The sequence below is a fragment of the Chelonia mydas genome, chromosome 9, assembly GCF_015237465.2.
Source record: "Chelonia mydas isolate rCheMyd1 chromosome 9, rCheMyd1.pri.v2, whole genome shotgun sequence".
NCBI lineage: Eukaryota > Metazoa > Chordata > Testudines > Cheloniidae > Chelonia > Chelonia mydas.
Window position 1 is genome coordinate 34,212 of NC_057855.1, and position 19,311 is coordinate 53,522.

The window sequence follows — 19,311 nt, forward strand, 5'->3', positions numbered from 1 at the left end:
TTGTCTTTTAAGAGATTTTTTAAGCTTCCATCTCAAGAAGATTAATTCTATTTTTTTCTAGTTTTCCTATTACCCTCATCACCATAGTCTCGGAGCACCTTAGGCTGCTGTTCAAGTCCAGTTTAATTTTAGTAGCAGCATAATTACCTATTTCATACTAATGTCCATTTAAGACCAAATCCTGCAGGCTTAACCAAGTCCAAGCTTCCAGTTAAGTCCTGTTGAGTTCTGAGTAGCTATGTCTGAATTTGTTCCTTAGACAAAGAGATTCATTTTGACACATTCTTAGATGTGAATGGGTTTTTAGTAACACAGAGAAATACAAGTGAAAAAGTTTACTGGTGAATATACCTGTGACGTTGCACTCCATATGTTTATGGAAATATGCTTATGAGTGTAAATATAATGTAACTGGAATATGCTTTCTGCAAAAGGTCTCTTGTAAGGTATCGTATAATCTACTGAGTGCGTTCATCCTATTTGTATATATGTATCATTCCTGTATCTAAAACTAGAAATATGAAGTTAACTCTGAGATCCCATTGTAATTAGGCAAAGTGTGGGCCATTAATGGTGGTTTAGAATCTTGATGGCACCCATTGCTTAGGACAATTGGCTGTAGATGGTTTATTTACCTGCAAGCCTTCTTGCGGACATGGGGGCCAGCCTGTGGGTAATGAAAGAATGAGGTTTTACAGTAACAAGTGATCATGTCACCTGGTACTGGAATCCATCTTAAACCTGGTGCTTTTCCATTTAGGAGGGGTGGGGACCCTGAGAGACAAAAGATTCCTGCCTTATGGCAAAGATATTAAAGGGGGTGGAACAGAACAAAGGTGGACAGTCATGAGAAATCCCCTAGTTACTACCTGAGCTGCAACAAGGACTGTACCAGGGGAAAGGATTGGGCCTAGACTAGGAAGGAGTCTAGTCTGTGAAAGAAGCTCATTGGAACATCTCTGAGGGTAAGATTTACCTGTATTCAGTTTCTTAATGTATTAGGCTTAGACTTGCGTGTTTTATTTTGCTTGGTAACTTACTTTGTTCTGTCTGTTATTACTTGAAACCACTTAAATCCTACTTTTCATACTTAATAAAATCACTTTTGTTTATTAACAAACCCAGAGTAAGTGATTAATACCTGGGGGAGCAAACAGCTGTGCATATCTCTCTCTCAGTATTATAGAGGGCGGAAATTCATGAGTTTACCATGTATAAGCTTTATACAGAGTAAAACGGATTTATTTGGGGGTTGGATCCCATTGGGAACTCGGTGTCTGGGTGTTGGAGAGAGGTGACCTCCTGAGTAGTTTTTGGTTAAAGTCTGCAGCTTTGGGGGCATGGACCAGACCTGGGTCTGTGTTGCAGCCTGCTAACATGCCTGGCTTAACAAGGCAGGGTTCTGGAGTTCCAAGCTGGCAGGGCGGCTCAGAGGTAGTTTTAGCACATCAGGTGACAGTCCCAAGGGGGTCTCTGTGACCGAACCTGTACAGTACCTTTTTTCCTCCCTCTCAAATATGCAAAACATGCTTGGGGTAACATTGTGCTAGATTCTAGATAGACATCTAGTAAAAGACAGTCCTGCCCCAATGACATAAATAACAGTGTATTTTGAAAGTTGTAAAATGTGCCCATTGCACAGTCTTCCAGAATATGTGTTGGAATTATCAATAATATTTGAAATTATTAATAATATGGGAGACCATCAGACATTAATTTAACCATAATTCCTTTATTAAGTCCAAAGGCCAAATGGTATTTTATACAATTGCTCTAAACATGCCTAACAACCTAAAAATAAGCAGTCACTACATCCCAGTACAGTAACAAAGTAGTTGTAAGCATCTGATCAGTATACTTATTTACAGACAGACCAGACCTAAGTAAAAACCCTCAAATCCTAGTGTGCTCCAGCATGATCAGACAATGTCTCACAACCTTCAGATTCATGGCTCTCTTTATATCCTTCAGCTAATTTTCTATCTTGAGCAAAAATCCCATTTGAAGCAGTATATCCTTGCTATTTTCCTTCCTCCAAGGTCTTCCCTTCTTATCTCCTCCCCATTCCTTGCTTATCAGCAGAACGGTGGGAAGGTTCATGCTTGTTTCTTTTAAGACCGTTTTTGTTTGTTTGTTACTGTAGATCTTTATTTTATTGGTTACTTTTTGAACCAAACATCCTTCCCACACTACAGGCAATAAGTAATACTACTTATTATTCTCATGGCCTTCTTTTACTTGCTGATTGGGGCCTTTTCCTTACTAGCCACAAACATAAAGCAAATATATTATTTTCTTAACCAGACTTAAGCTAACTTTAATTCTTTTATTTTCATAATTATCCCCACAATATGCATGAAAGCGTAAAATAAGATATGCACTTTATTGGCAGAATGCAACTGTACTTTCCCCACAATCATAACCTTCAGGCACAAGACTGAGCAGGTTATGCTGTGCTATATCCAGTTCACAGTATAAGAACATAAATAGGGCAGAATTTTCCTCTCAGCTATCCTACATGGAACTTAATTGAGCAGTTCCTGCTTTATTTTCTGAAGAAGCATGTGTCACCATTCGGGGCAACTGTACCTGTACTTCCCTTCTGTGGCACCCAATCTAAGCTTGTGACTCCTGAGCTATCACCTCTCTTGGGCAGAGAGCTGTATTTTTCTCCGTCCTGACCAGGGTTTTTTCCAGGTTGCACAGTTCGCCTGCATACACTGTGATATTCTCAGCAAGCCAGACTGCCTAAATAGGCCAGTGTCTGCGCTTTGCTTTCTCTTTGAAAGCTATGAACAGCTGTAATTGCCAGCAGTTATGCATTACCATGCAGCCCTTTACAAGCAAGCACATTTATTCATAAGTTGAAAGCATAACAGAGAAAACATATTAAAAACAATAAAAGGTCCTATATGCATGCTAAAAGCTTAGCAAAGGTCCTCCATCAGTCTTATAGAGCCTAAGTATACAAAAGATCTTCCAACCCTCTCAGGAAGGATTCGGGATCCTCTGGGACAGAGGGTCCTGTCAGTTTGTTGGATCAGAAAGAAGGCCCTGAGTCAGTTTAAATTCAGGCTATTTATCTAAAAGTCCACTCTTTGTCTGTTGGTCTCTAGAGAATCCAGCTTGAAACAGTATGTATGAGCCTCTCCTAGTGGTGGTAACTCTGGAGAGGTTACAACCTGAGTAAATTTTCCAAATCACCCCCACTGTTCTTAGTTCCTGGAGAAGCTGTGTTCGCCCACCCCCATGGAATTACATACAGTGCCTCGCCCACAATGTTACATATTGTGACAAAGCTCTGTCCTTGTCTCCGTGGGTCCCACATTTCCTGGCAGATTTGGCTAGCCTCAGGGGCTCACTGTGACCCTCCAGGAAGCCCTTCTCTCTCTCTAGAGGCAAGGGTCACAGCTTACTAAGCCATTTGCATCATAAGCCAGCAAGGGCGGTGAGGAGAAGCAACCCTCCCTCGCACAGTCTCTGTTGTCTCCCAGTCTCAGTGATTGATCAAGGAAGGGAGGGTGGAGCCCTCTACTCTGGGCTCCAGCCCAGGGACCCTAATAGTAGAAGCTATGGTAACTGACTTTTTGGAAATAGGATGTGTAAAATTCCCTGGGCCACTTCCCCACAGCAGCCCCCACTCAATATCTCCTTCACCGTTACCTCAGGGCTTCCTTCCCTGTGCCTGATATGGATTTGTACTGCTTAGTTCCTCCAACAGCATGGCTTCCTCCTACAGCTTCTGTCACGCACGCTTCACTGACTAACTGGGAGGCTTTTAACTAGTTCCAGCTAGCCCTTGGTTGGCTTCAGGTGTCCCATGGTACCAGGGATTTGTTTAGCCTGGGGCCAACATACCTGTTCCTCACTACTTTACTATAGTCATCTGGCCTTGCCCCGTCACAATATACTTAAAACAGCAAGATCTCTCAAATATATTGTAGTAAATTGCAATACCTGTCACAGCAGGCATCTTATATACAATAGTAATATTTTGCATTTATAGTGCCCCTTTCATCTGAAGATCTCAAAGAACTTTACAATTGGTGTAGTGGCTGTGGTGGGGGCAGAAAGAAACTTCAGTATTAAAATAGCTCTCAGAATGTGCTATTTGAAAGAATTATATAAAATGGTTACTATCTTAATGGGCAATACATCATAATACAGAGGTATATTAACCTCATTTCCCCCCAGGCAGTTTCAGTTGGATATGGTATTTCTCACTGCCTGTTTTTAATTTGTGTAATGTTGCTGTGTGCTGAAGAGTAATCATGGTCCATTACAGTAGCAGCTGAATTTCCTGTGTATACACATAATTTGTATATCATTTTGTATGCTTGAGCTGAAGAATGCTATTGAAATGATAAGATTAAATCTGACACACATAGAGGCTCGTAGTGCATCCTTTGCACACCTAAAAACTCCACTTGATGTCAGTAGGCATTTTAGGTATGCAAAGAATGGAGAATTGGAGGAAAGATGGGTTTGAAATGAAGGAGATGGACTAGCACTCAGGAGAGCCAGGTTCTGTTCTTGGGTCTGCCACAGACTGCCTCTGTGACCATAGAAAAGCCACATGATCTCAGTGTACCATAGAGAATAATAGTTCACTACATCAGTGAGAGTTATAAGGCTTTCAGTTACTACGGTGATGGAGGTTATATACACTCCAAGATATAGAAAAGTACAATTCTTTACGAAGAGACTTCACTAAATTCTGCTATGAACACCAAGGAAGGTCTGAAATATTAAACATGGTTCTGAAAAGTCAGTACAACACTCCCCGCCCCATAATACAAAATGTATGGAACAAGATTCTTTCCAGAAATATGTGGCAGCATAGAAAACAAGATAAATAACCTGAAAAATACATTTGGTACAGTATCAAGGTGTTTTCATAACTTCTTCTAATGTTACATAAAACAGCAAAGCAAACACTAGAAAATAAACACACATAACCTACATGCATTTCCACAATTAGGAAAAACAGTTTTTCCCCCTAGTATAAAGTGCTTTGCCGAGAACAAAAACTATTTACATTGATCAGAATGCCAAGTCTGGACATAGTCTTCTGCGAATTTCTGTGAAATTTGGCAAACGATAAATTCTTCGTACTTGGACTTGGTCTTGATTTCCCTTTATAACTTGGCCCCATAAACTAACTTCATAGTCCATTATTTGGTCTGCTTGTAAAATTGGCATTTAAGACTTGCAACTTTATGTACCATGCCCATCGTGTAGTATGACCGGCATTTGAACAGGTCCCATTTATCATTGGCAGGTTCATCTGAAAGAGACAGGCTTGACATATAAGGTTTGGATCAGGATTAATATTTCCCCAAAGTCTGGAAGTGTTTGTCCATAATGGCCAGAACCAAACTCCTATATCCAAAGGGGTCACCAGTGAAATTTCTATCCAGATCTTGGTTCAACTTCTGCAATTCCCCACTGTAGTTCAGGGATCTGTGAATCCAGGTTCAGATCCACTCCTAATAGAAAGGCAATTTAAAATATACTGTTTCCACAAATAAATAGCCTTGTAGCAGGAAAAGCTAAATGAACATTAAGACTAAGCAGTGGCTACTTTTGGGATTGAACCTTGGTCTTCCATTCCTAGGATCTGACTTGCTAGTGATAAAACATTAGACATTACTAGACAATGAAACTAATCCCACTCCCTTTTCAAGGGCATGATACAATCCCTTGAGAGGATATATCTGATCATGCACCATCCTGTAACTGAGGTGCTTGTAAAGATGAATTCTATATCATGACTGGAGCCTGCTGTAACTACTAGGAGGAGACCTGAATGCTTAGCTGCAGCATTAATGCATATAAATAAAGTATAATCCAAAAGAGATACAATCAAAAAAACAAAACAATACTCCTGACACAAGAAGAACTGATCCAAAACTATCTGGAAAGTTTTGTGGAGAGAACTTCAGCCTTTTTTCTCTGATTTTCTCCTCTCTCAGCAGCAAACAATGTAAAAACGATGCTGGAGATCGAACGAGCTCACACTTAGATAGCATCCATCCAGAACAGGGCTGAGGAACACTGGTGAAGGTAATAGTGGGGGGACAATATGGGGAAGTTTGCACTCCCACTGTTTGTGCTGTACTTGTGTCTGTGAATAAAGTGAGAGAGTGTCAATCTCCAGAACTGTTGATCCAGCAACTTTCACCAGAACTAAATAAAATTAAAAAGTGAAACATAAATCCTCTAATAACTAAAAGCTCTGTTCATTTCTGTCTATCTGAAGGATGTATAGTCCTAACTGACTTCTCCATTTTCCACTGAATAGAAAGGATATTTGTGGTGGATCTTCCATTGTCAAGTGTGGAAATATTAATGTCTCATTCTTGAACAAAACCCCACATTTTTGTATTGTTGTTCTGACTGTACCGGGGGTTATAACAAAAAAATTACAAGTTCTTTCTTTATCAGTCTCTCTAGACCCACAAGCAATGTTGTTTGCTAATTGTCCCAGCGTTTGGCAGAGGGTGTTTTCTTCAGTTCCAGCCATATCAATTACTTCTACTAGTGGGTCTCTCTTATTGATACTGAGCAGAAACCTGGGAGGCATATAGGTATGAGCAAAGAGTAGAGTATAGTGTGTTGGATGGTTCAGGGATTCTGGAGAATGTATGAGCTGTTCTAAATGAGACAGGCATGGGATCAGCCCTCCCTGGTGTAAGCACCCAAATAAAAGGGCACCAAGAACATTGAAAATAATAATGATGGGTTTCCACTTCAGGGTTCTATTCTGCTGTGTGATCAATAGAACTAGTGGTAAAATAAGAGGAATGAGGAATCGAGGTTCTTGGTGGCTGAACAGGGAAAGGAATGCCAAAGGAACAAAATAGAATGATAATAATGTTGGATTGCCCTTGGCAAGCACCAACATTGTAGGTGGCCTATGATTATGTAGTCTGATCCATGATAATTGACGGATGTTTATTTTCAGCATTTCTAAACCAACACTGATGGCCAGAATGTGTAGGATCCCAAAGAGCATTATCCCATTGACTACAAAATGAGTAAATCGTGGGTGAATCCCATGCTGTGCAAGATTATGGGGATTAAGGTTATAGCGGAGAAAATTAAAAGGGGTCACTATTACTTTCTGATTTATTTGAGCTATGGTGCTTAACAGGCCATTCTTTTTAATGCTGTATAGGCTAATCTCTGATCCAATGGAGGTAAAATATAATGTGTCAGCTGCTGTGAAGATGATGGCAGTGAAAGCTGTGCTTGAAACAAGCTTCAAGAGGTGGTTTGCAATAGTTTTAATGCTGTGCTGAGAAGTGGCATTTAAAACTGCCCAGTAAAGCAGTGGCATTAAAGCAAATGCCAGAAAAGTTGGCCTGTTGAAAAACCCAGCAACTGTTATAATTCCTATGAGACTGCTACTGGTAGGTTTCACCTGGCTGATGTCTGATTTAGGTGCTGTTCCATAACCAACTGCTTTTGGAGATACTAGTACCATCAGCAGGGCAAACAGAAGTCCTTCAAGTGTGTTGGTAAATGTTCTTGTGTAAAATACTAGTGTGACATAGGACCCAGCAAGCAGAACCAGGGCGTTCCACCGATCTGCACCCCAGAAAGGAGCTAGCTGATACACGCTATAGTCTAGTATGAAAGAAAAGGTGGTGAGGAGAAGACGAGGTGACACAAGAAGGGTGTAGCTGTTGATGCCATTTGGCCACATGCCCAGCTGTTGCAAAGACTTGATCATCCAGTAGGTAAAGCCAGATGTAATTAATGGGAACACAACGGTTCTACAAGGAGAACTGGAAAGGAATTCCCAGGGATAATAGACTTGTAGGTCTAAAATATCTCCTGTGGAGGGAGAAGAAAAGCAGATGACACATTTTGGTAAACTGACCAGTATATGTGTATTAAAAATACAGTTTAGTGTGAGAAGCAGCATGGTTTAGTGGACAATAATACTGTAACAAAACTATAACTATCTAGGACTTCAGAGTAGTTATTATGTTGTCCATCATGGCTATTTAGAACTTCATGGTGAGAACAGAAAGAGAAATCAGATCTTCCTGTTCCCAAAATAAAAACTTCTACCATCTGAGCTGCTCCAGCCCTGGCAGCTGCTCCGGTTATGGGGGCTGCTTCAGGCGAGGGCCTGCTCTGGCCATGGGGGATGCTCCAGCTCCAGCCCTGGGGACTGACCCAGCCCCGACCGCCCGGGGTGCTCCAATCCTGGCTACTGCTCTGGCCCTGGAGAATGCTCCAGCCCCCTGCCGCTGCTCCAGCCGTAAGGACTGCCACTGTTCCAGCCCTGGCTGCTGTTCCTGCAGCCAGGGAAGAAGCTCAAGAACTCACAGGGGTCTGTTAAAGTCACAGAATCCGTGACCTCCATGAAAAAATCATATCCTTAATTATAATACATACAGAACCCACCTTACATGGGGGTTGTGAGGATTCGTTAGTACTTGTATAGTGCTTTTTGTAGATGAAAAATATTATGAAGGCTAAGTATTATTAATTTAAAAATGTTCAAATGGAAAGTTCAGTTCTCAAAATATTTTCAAACAACCTGCCCATTTTATATAAATATACTAGACATAGGTTTCTTATTAATCAATTATAATTCCCAGATAATAGAATTAGGATCCAATGCTACAGCCACCCAGCATGCAGAATATCCATTATCTTCAACAGGTGTTTTGCATACAGAGAGCCCTGAAGAATTCAGAGACTTTTAAGGCCAGAAAGGACCACTGTGATCACCTAATCTGACCACTTGCTTAACAAAGTATATAGAATTTCAGTCAATATTTGCTGCACCAAGCCCAATAGCTGTGCACTGTGTGAAGCATTACTTCCTTTTGTTTGTTTTACACCTCCTGCCTATTCATTTTATTAGGTTATTGTGTTATGTGAAGAGGTAAATAACACTTTCTTATTCACCTTCTCTAGACCATTCACAATTCTGTGGACCTCTACCAACCCCCCCCCAGTCTTCTCTTTTCCCAGCTGAATAGTCGCAGTCTTTTTAATCTCTCTGGCAAGCTGTTCCATACCCCTAATCATTTTTGTTGCCCTTCTCTGCCCCTTATCCATTTCTAAGGTATCTTTTTTGAGATGCGGGGGGAACCAGAACAGCACACTGTATTTAAGGTGTGGGCATAAATGTATTTATATAGTGGCATTATGATATTTTCTATCTTATTATCCATCCCTTTCCTAATGGTTCCTAACATTCTGTTAGCTTTTGTTAGCATTCCGCGGCACATTAAGCAGATGTTTTCAGAGAACTATCCACAATGCCTCCAAGATCTCTTTCTTGAGTGGTAACTGCTAATTTAGACCACATCATTTTGTATTTACAGTTGGGATTATACTTTCCAATGTGCATTACTCTGCATTTATCAAACTTGAATTTCATCTGCCATTTTGTTACCCATACACCCAGTTTTGTGAGATCCCCATTGTTACTCTTTGCAGTTTGCTTTAGACTTAACTATACTGTATCGTCTGCAATCTTTGCCACCTCACTGTTTACTCCTTTTTCCAGAAAATTTATGAATATGTTGAACAGCACTGGTCCCAGTACAGATCCGTGGAGGACACTGCTATTTACCGCTCTCCATTCTGAAAACTGACCATTTATTCCTATGCTTTGTTTCCTGTCTTTTAATCAGTTACTGATCCATGAGATGACTTTCCCTCTTTTCCCCATGACTGCTTACTTTGATTAACAGTGTTTGGTGAAGGATCTTCTCAAAGGCTTTCTGAAAGTCCAAATACACTATATCTATTGCATCACCCTTTTCCATATGTTTGTTGAACCCCTCAAAGAATTCTAATAGATTGGTGAGGCATGATTTCCCTTACATAAGCCATATTGACTCATTCCCAATAAACTGTGTTCCTCTATGCATCTGATAATTCTGTTCTTCACTATAGTTTCAACCAATTTGCCTGATACTGAAGTTAGGTTAACTAGTCTGTAATGGTCAGGATCGCTTTGGGGCCTTTTTTAAAAATTGGCATCACGCTGGCTATCCTCCAGTCACCTGATACAGAAGCTGATTTAAGCAGTTGGTTTACATACCACAGTTAGTAGTTCCGCAATTACATATATGAGATCGTTCAGAACTCTTGAATGAACACCATCTGGTCCTGGTTACTTATTAATGTTTAATTTATCCATTTGTTCCAAAACCTCCTCTATCAACACCTCAATCTGGGAGAGTTCCTCAGATCTTTCACCTAAAAAGAATGGCTCAGGTGTGGGAATCTCTCCCACACCCTCTGCAGTTGACAGACTGATGCAGAGAAGCTAAATTTTGTAATTTTGCAAATCTTTGCAATGGCCATATCTTCCTTAAGTGCTCCTTTAGCACCTGGATTATCCAGTGGCCCCACTGATTGTTTGGCAGGCTTCCTGCTTGTGATGTATTTAATTTTTTTTTTTTTTGGCTGTTAGTTTATGTCTTTTGCTAATTGCTCTTCAAATTCTTTTTTGGCCTGTGTAATTACACTTTTACACTTGACTTGCCAGAGTTTGTGCTCCTTTCTATTTTCCTCAGTAGGATTTTACTTTCAATTTTTAAGGGATGCCTTTTTGACTTTAACTGCCTCTTTTATTCTGTTGTTTGGCCATGCTAGCATTTTTTTTTGGTCCTCTTTTTTTTTTTTTTTTTTAATTTGGAGTATACATTTAATTTGAGCCCCTCTTATGGTGTTTTTAAAGAGTTTCCATGCAGCTTGCTGGAATTTCATTCTTGTGACTACTCCTTTTGATTTCTGTTTAACTAGCTTCCTCTTTTATATGCAGTTCCCCTTTTTGAAGTTAAATGATACAGTGATGGGCTTCTTTAGTATTTTGCTCCCCACAAGGATGTTAAATTAAATTACATTATGATCACTATTATCAAGCAGTTCAGCTGTATTCACCTCTTGGACCAGATCCTGTGTTTTAGGAGCAACAGGCAGATTTGCTGTTTATAGATTGAAGACCAGTACAGGGGGCCATCTGTGGACTGTTGTGTTTGTAACCATTCTCACATAATCAGAATAGCACAATAATCCAATCAGAATCCAGCTGTACAATTACATACATTACGAACACTGATGATTTTAGCCTCAGAGTATATTGTCCTGGTGAGGTAGCAAGTACTATATTATTCTAATGTTACAGATGGGAAAACTGAAGCAGAGAGGTTCAGTTACCTGCTCAGAGTCAAGCTGCCTGTCAAAGGGACAGCCAACTGCTCAACAATGCTGCCTTTTTACATCTGATAGTGTGAATAATGTAATGTTTCCTGCTTAAACCACTAGAATGTAGAGTTCTAAATGTGGGTTTCTAAAAATAACCGTGCACAAATGCAGGAAAATTTACCTGCCATGACCTCAGGTGATTGGAAGAATTCATCAGGATGAAGGTAACCTGTCTGAGGAAGAAGGCACCAGAAAATTCGGAGCAGAGCAAGAATCCCCCAGAAAGTCTTGGCTGACATCCTAAGTTCACTCCGCTTGCCAGAACTCAATGATGTCTGGGCGAAGTCACAGACTTGGACTATTAGAAACATCAGTTGCCATGGGATCATTAACTTTGACCCTGAAATGGACAAAAAGTTTATTACAGGAACAAATCTTGCCCATCAAAGAGAGAAAAACATTGTCAATCATTCCTAAAAACTATAAAGCAAAGGTACATGGAAGTATGAATGAAAACTAATTAGGGATAAAGTCTCCCCTCTGATGTACAGGTTTATGGCTAATATTGGCCTTGAATGGGTGAAGGCCTTGCACAGCCTTTATGGACACATTCTCACAGCTGAGCCCACAGGATGGATACACCCTATCACACCTTTTCCCTTAAAAACATGAAGTAACTGTAGGCCCCAGTATCCATTTGCAAGCTCATTTTACTCAATTTTCATGCTCAAAGAGTGTATCTGCATTTTTACAGACTTACCTACTGCACTCAGCTGGGAAAATAGATTACTTCCTAATAAAATTAACACAACCCACTTAAAACTATGAGAGCATGTACAGTATGAGTATAGCACGTACAGTATCAGTACAGCCCAACAGGAACGAATGGACAGCATTTATTTCTTTCAGAATAGCTAGATTAGATTAAATGTTTATTGATGTTCATAAAGAAACAGGTTTCAGAGTAGCAGTCGTGTTAGTCTGTATCCGCAAAAAGAACAGGAGTACTTGTGGCACCTTAGAGACGAACAAATTTATTAGAGCATAAGCTTTCGTGGGCTACAGCCCACTTCATCGGATGCACAGAATGGAACATATAGTAAGAAGAGATATAGATACAGACAGAGAAGTTGGAAGTTTCCATACAAACTGTAAGAGGCTAATTAGTTAAGATGAGCTATTATCAGCAGAAGAAAAAAAAACAAAAAAAAACAAAAAACTTTGTAGTGCTAATCAAGATGGCCCATTTAGACAGTTGACAAGAAGGTGTGAGGATACTTAACTTAGGGAAATAAATTCAATATGGGTCACATTTTATTATATATATATAGATAGATAGATAAAAATAAAATCTTCTTACTAGATGTTCCATTCTATACAGCCGATGAAGTGGGCTGTAGCCCACAAAAGCTTATGCTCTAATAAATTTGTTAGGGTATGTCTACACTATGAAATTAGGTCGAATTTATAGAATTCGTTTTTTTAGAAATCGGTTTTATATATTTGAGTGTGTGTGTCCCCACAGAAAATGCTCTAAGTGCATTAAGTGCATTAACTTGGCGGAGTGCTTCCACAGTACCGAGGCTAGAGTCGACTTCTGGAGTGTTGCACTGTGGGTAGCTATCCCAGAGTTCCCGCAGTCTCCGCTGCCCATTGGAATTCTGGGTTGAGATCCCAATGCCTGATGGGGCTGAAACATTGTCGCGGGTGGTTCTGGGTACATATCATCAGGCCCCCGTTCCCTCCCTCCCTCCGTGAAAGCAAGGGCAGACAATCGTTTCACGCCTTTTTTCCTGAGTTACCTGTGCAGACGCCATACCACGGCAAGCATGGAGCCCGCTCAGCTCACTGTCACCGTATGTCTCCTGGGTGCTCGCAGACGTGGTACTGCATTGCTACACAGCAGCAGCAACCCCTTGCCTTGTGGCAGCAGACGGTGCAATAGGACTGGTAGCCGTCATCGTCATGTTCGAGGTGCTCCTGGTTGCCTGTGTGAGGTCGATCAGGAGCGCCTGGGCAGACATGGACGCAGGGACTAAAGTTGGAGTGACTTGATCAAGTCATTCTCTTTAGTCCTGCAGTCAGTCCCATTGAACCATCTTATGGTGAGCAGGCAGGCGATACGGATTGCTAGCAGTCCTATTGCATCATCTTCTGCCGGGCAGCCATGAGATGTGGATGGCATGCAGTCCATCTGCACCGTCTGCTGCCAGCCAAAGATGTAAAAGATAGATGGAGTGGATCAAAACAAGAAATAGACCAGATTTGTTTTATACTCATTTGCAAACCCGCCCCCCGTCTAGGGGACTCATTCCTCTAGGTCACACTGCAGTCACTCACAGAGAAGGTGCAGTGAGGTAAATCTAGCCATGTATCAATCAGAAGCCAGACTAACCTCCTTGTTCCAATAAGAACAATAACTTAGGTGCACCACTTCTTATTGGAACCCTCCGTGAAGTCCTGCCTGAAATACTGATTGATGTAAAGCCACCCCCTTTGTTGATTTTAGCTCCCTGAAGCCAACCCTGTAAGCCGTGTCGTCAGTCGCCCCTCCCTGTGTCAGAGCAATGGCAAACAATTGTGCATCTGAGTTGAGAGTGCTGTCCAGAGCAGTCACAATGGTGCACTCTGATGGGGCTAAAACATTGTTGCGGGTGGTTCTGGGTACATATCGTCAGGCCCCCGTTCCCTCCCTCCCTCCGTGAAAGCAAGAGCAGACAATCGTTTCGCGCCTTTTTTCCTGAGTTACCTGTGCAGACGCCATACCACGGCAAGCATGGAGCCCGCTCAGGTAACCGTCACCGTATGTCTCCTGGGTGCTGGCAGACGTGGTACTGCATTGCTACACAGCAGCATCAACCCATTGCCTTGTGGCAGCAGACGGTACAGTACAACTGGTAGCCGTCATCGTCGTGTCCGAGGTGCTCCTGGCCACGTCAGCCAGGAGCGCCTGGGCAGACATGTGCGCAAGGACTTAAAATTGGAGTGACTTGATCAAGTCCTTCTCTTTAGTCCTGCAGTCAGTCCTATTGAACCAACTTATGGTGAGCAGGCAGGCGATACGGATTGCTAGCAGTCCTACTGTACCATCTTCTGCCAGGCAGGCAAGAGATGAGGATGGCTAGCAGTCCTACTGCACCGTCCTCTGCCGAGCAGCCATGAGATGTGGATGGCTTGCAGTCCTTCTGCACTGTCTGCTGCCAGCCAAAGATGTAAAAGATAGATGGAGTGGATCAAAACAAGAAATAGACCAGATTTGTTTTGTACTCATTTGCTTCTCCCCCTCCCCCGTCTAGGGAACTCATTCCTCTAGGTCACACTGCAGTCACTCACAGAGAAGGTGCAGCGAGGTAAATCTAGCCATGTATCAATCAGAGGCCAGACCAACCTGCTTGTTCCAATAAGAACAATTACTTAGGTGCACCATTTCTTATTGGAACCCTCCGTGAAGTCCTGCCTGAAATACTCATTGATGTAAAGCCACCCCCTTTGTTGATTTTAATTCCCAGTAAGCCAACCCTGTAAGCCATGTCGTCAGTCGCCCCTCCCTCCGTCAGAGCAATGGCAGACAATCGTTCCGCGCCTTTTTTCTGTGCGGACGCCATACCAAGGCAAGCATGGAGGCCGCTCAGCTCACTTTGGCAATTAGGAGCACATTAAACACCACACGCATTATCCAGCAGTATATGCAGCACCAGAACCTGGCAGAGCGATACCGGGCGCGTAGGCGACGTCAGCGCGGTCACGTGAGTGATCAGGACATGGACACAGATTTCTCTGAAAGCATGGGCCCTGGCAATGCATGCATCATGGTGCTAATGCGGCAGGTTCATGCTGTGGAACGCCAATTCTGGGCTCAGGAAACAAGCACAGATTGGTGGGACCGCATAGTGTTGTGGGTCTGGGACGATTCCCAATAACTGCGAAACTTTCGCATGCGTAAGGGCACTTTCATGGAACTTTGTGACTTGCTTTCCCCTGCCCTGAAGCGCATGAATACCAAGATGAGAGCAGCCCTCACAGTTGAGAAGCGAGTGGCGATAACCCTGTGGAAGCTTGCAACGCCAGACAGCTACCGGTCAGTTGGGAATCAATTTGGAGTGGGCAAATCTACTGTGGGGGCTGCTGTGATGCAAGTAGCCCACGCAATCAAAGATCTGCTGATATCAAGGGTAGTGACCCTGGGAAATGTGCAGGTAATAGTGGATGGCTTTGCTGCAATGGGATTCCCTAACTGTGGTGGGGCCATAGACGGAACCCATATCCCTATCTTGGCACCGGAGCACCAAACCTGCGAGTACATAAACTGCAAGGGATATTTTTCAATAGTGCCGCAAGCTCTGGTGGATCACAAGGGACGTTTCACCAACATCAACGTGGGACGGCCGGGAAAGGTACATGACGCTCGCATCTTCAGGAACTCTGGTCTGTTTCAAAAGCTGCAGGAAGGGACTTTATTCCCAGACCAGAAAATAACTGTTGGGGATGTTAAAATGCCTATAGTTATCCTTGGGGACCCAGCCTACCCCTTAATGCCATGGCTCATGAAGCCGTACACAGGCAGCCTGGACAGTAGTCAGGAGCTGTTCAACTACAGGCTGAGCAAGTGCAGAATGGTGGTAGAATGTGCATTTGGACGTTTAAAGGCGCGCTGGCGCAGTTTACTGACTCGCTTAGACCTCAGCGAAACCAATATTCCCACTGTTATTACTGCTTGCTGTGCGCTCCACAATATCTGTGAGAGTAAGGGGGAGATGTTTATGGCGGGGTGGGAGGTTGAGGCATATCGCCTGGCTGCTGGTTACGTGCAGCCAGACACCAGGGTGGTTAGAAAAGCACAGGAGGGCACGGTACGCATCAGAGAAGCTTTGAAAACCAGTTTCATGACTGGCCAGGCTACGGTGTGAAAGTTCTCTGTTTCTCCTTGATGAAACCCCCCGTCCCTTGGTTCACTCTACTTCCCTGTAAGCTAACCACCCTCCCCTCCTCCCTTCAATCACCGCTTGCAGAGGCAATAAAGTCACTGTTGCTTCACATTCATGCATTCTTTATTCATTCATCACACAAATAGGGGGATGACTACCAAGGTAGCCCAGGAGGGTGGTGGAAGAGGGAAGGAAAATGCCACACAGCACTTTAAAAGTTTACAACTTTAAAATTTATTGAATGCCAGCCTTCTTTTTTTTGGGCAATCCTCTGTGGCGGAGTGGCTGGTTGGCCGGTGGCCCCCGCACCGCGTTCTTGGGCGTCTGGGTGTGGAGGCTATGGAACTTGGGGAGGAGGGCGGTTGGTTACACAGGAGCTGTAGTGGCAGTCTGTGCTCCAGCTGCCTTTGCTGCAGCTCAACCATACACTGGAGCATACTGGTTTGATCCTCCAGCAGCCTCAGCATTGAATCCTGCCTCCTCTCATCACGCTGCCGCCACATTTGAGCTTCAGCCCTCTCTTCAGCCCGCCACCTCTCCTCCCGGTCATTTTGTGCTTTCCTGCACTCTGACATTATTTGCCTCCATGCATTTGTCTGTGCTCTGTCAGTGTGGGAGGACAGCATGAGCTCAGAGAACATTTCATCAGGAGTATGTTTTTTTTGTTTGTTTGTTTTTTCTTCTTTCTTTCTAATCTTCACTAGCCTCTGGGAAGGAGAAGATCCTGTGATCATTGAAACACATGCAGCTGGTGGAGAAAAAAAAAAAAAGGGGACAGCGGTATTTAAAAAGACATTTTATAAAACAGCTGCTACACTCTTTCAGGGTAAACCTTGCTGTTAACATTACATACATAGCACATGTGCTTTCGTTACAAGGTCACATTTTGCCTCCCCGCATCGTGTGGCTACCCCCTCAACCCTCCCTGTGGCTAACAGCGGGGAACATTTCTGTTCAGCCACAGGCAAACAGCCCTCTGGAACTGGGGACAGGAACGGGCTCCTCTGAGTGTCCCCTGAAGAAAAGCACCCTATTTCAACCAGGTGACCATGAATGATATCTCACTCTCCTGAGGATAACACAGAGAGATAAAGAATGGATGTTGTTTGCATGCCAGCAAACATACACTGCAATGCATTGTTGTACAATGATTCCCCAAGTATGTGTTACTGGCCTGGAGTGGTAAAGTGTCCTACCATGAAGGACACAATAAGGCTGCCCTCCCCAGAAACCTTTTGCAAAGGCTTTGGGAGTACATCCAGGAGAGCCGCGAATGCCAGGGCAAATTAATCCTTTCACATGTTTGCTTTTAAACCATGTATAGTATTTTAAAAGGTACACTCACCGGAGGTCCCTTCTCCGCCTGCTGGGTCCAGGAGGCAGCCTTGGGTGGGTTTGGGCGGTAGTGGCTCCAGGTCCAGGGTGAGAAACAGTTCCTGGCTGTCGGGAAAAGTGGTTTCTCCGCTTGCTTGCTGTGAGCTATCTTCTTCGTCCCCAAAACCTGCTTCCATGTTGCCTCCATCTCCATTGAAGGAGTCAAACAACACGGCTGGGGTAGTGGTGGCTGAACCCCCTAAAATGGCATGCAGCTCATCATAGAGGCAGCATGTTTGGGGCTCTGACCCGGAGCGGCCGTTCGCCTCTCTGGTTTTCTGGTAGGCTTGCCTCAGCTCCTTAAGTTTCACGCGGCACTGCTTCGGGTCCCTGTTATGGCCTCTGTCCTTCAAGCCCGGGGAGATTTTGACAAAGGTTTTGGCATTTCGAAAACTGGAACGGAGTTCTTATAGCACGGATTCCTCTCCCCATACAACGATCAGATCCCGTACCTCCCGTTCAGTCCATGCTGGAGCTCTTTTGCGATTCTGGGACTCCATCATGGTCACCTCTGCTGATGAGCTCTGCATGGTCACCTGCAGCTTGCCACGCTGGCCAAACAGGAAATGAGATTCAAAAGTTCGCGGTTCTTTTCCTGTCTACCTGGCCAGTGCATCTGAGTTGAGAGTGCTGTCCAGAGCGGTCACAATGGAGCACTCTGGGATAGCTCCCGGAGGCCAATACCGTCGAATTGTGTCCACAGTACCCCAAATTCGACCCGGCAAGGCCGATTTAAGCACTAATCCACTTGTCAGGGGTGGAGTAAGGAAATCGACGGGTGCAGGTTTACATCGATTTAATGCTGCTAAATTCGACCTAAAGTCCTAGTGTAGACCAGGGCTGAGTCTCTAAGGTGCCACAAGTACTCCTGTTCTTTTTTCATAAACAGACAATGAAAAGTACAAAAAGGTAAAGGGGTAAAGGTAAACATCTTGTATGTTTCCAGATACACAGTTTATATTTCTTAAGGTACAGTGACACTTTAATACTCTTAGACCTTGCCTATATAAGAGTGAAGTACAGCTTTAAGACCCATTTGGGCCTCCTAGTATACATGTAAAATACCTTGAGTCCACAGACAAAAGTACTCAAACAGTATACATACATGTGGATAAGCCACAAATTCAAGACATCTCAGCCTGCAACATTTTAGTGATGGTGTGATCGGAAGTTGTCATAAACACAGAGCTAAGGGTAGCCTAGAATTCCTCCTTACCTGTGAGGGGTTAAGAAGCTCAAATAGCCTGGTTGGCACCCGGCCAACAGGACCAATGGGGAAAGAAGATACTTTCAAATCTTGGGGCGGGGGGGGAGGTTTTGTTTGTGCTCTTTGTTTCGTGTGGGGGTTCTCTCTTGGGACTGAGAGGGGCAAGACAGAAATTCATCTTCTCCAACCCATCCCAATCCAAGTTTCCAATATTGCAACCAGTATAGGTAAGCCAGGCAAGGCGGATAAGTTTATCTTTTGTTTTATGTGAATTTTCCCTGTGTTAAGAGAGAGGTTTATTCCTGTTTTCTGTAACTTTAAGGTTTTGCCCAGAGGGGGATCCTCTGTGTTTTGAATCTGAATACCCTGTAAAGTATTTTCCATCCTGATTTTACAGGGATGATTTTTACTTTTTTTTTTTAAATAAAATCCTTCTTTTAAGAACCTGACTGGTTTTTCCATTGTTCCAAGAGCCAGGGGTTTGGGTCTTTGATGATTTTGTAACCAACTGGTTAGGATATTATTCTCAAGCCTCCCCAGGAAAAGGTGTGTAAGGGCTTGAGGGGACTGCTGAGGGAAGAGGAACTCCAAGAGGTCCTTTTCCCTGGTTCTTTGTTA

The 19,311-nt window shown here is 43.3% G+C and overlaps 1 protein-coding gene across 1 annotated transcript in view; it reads right to left on the minus strand.

The window, feature by feature from the left end:
* Positions 1-1,712: 1,712 nt before the first annotated feature.
* PIGZ (phosphatidylinositol glycan anchor biosynthesis class Z) overlaps positions 1,713-19,311 on the minus strand; it is a 38,816-nt gene continuing 21,217 nt past the window's right edge. The window contains exons 2-3 of the mRNA XM_043523140.1: positions 11,369-11,587; positions 1,713-7,842 (exon numbers count right to left, since the gene is read on the minus strand). Coding sequence (XP_043379075.1) covers positions 6,230-7,842; positions 11,369-11,587 — 1,832 coding nt within the window. The 3' untranslated portion in view covers positions 1,713-6,229. The remainder of the gene's footprint in view (positions 7,843-11,368; positions 11,588-19,311) is intronic.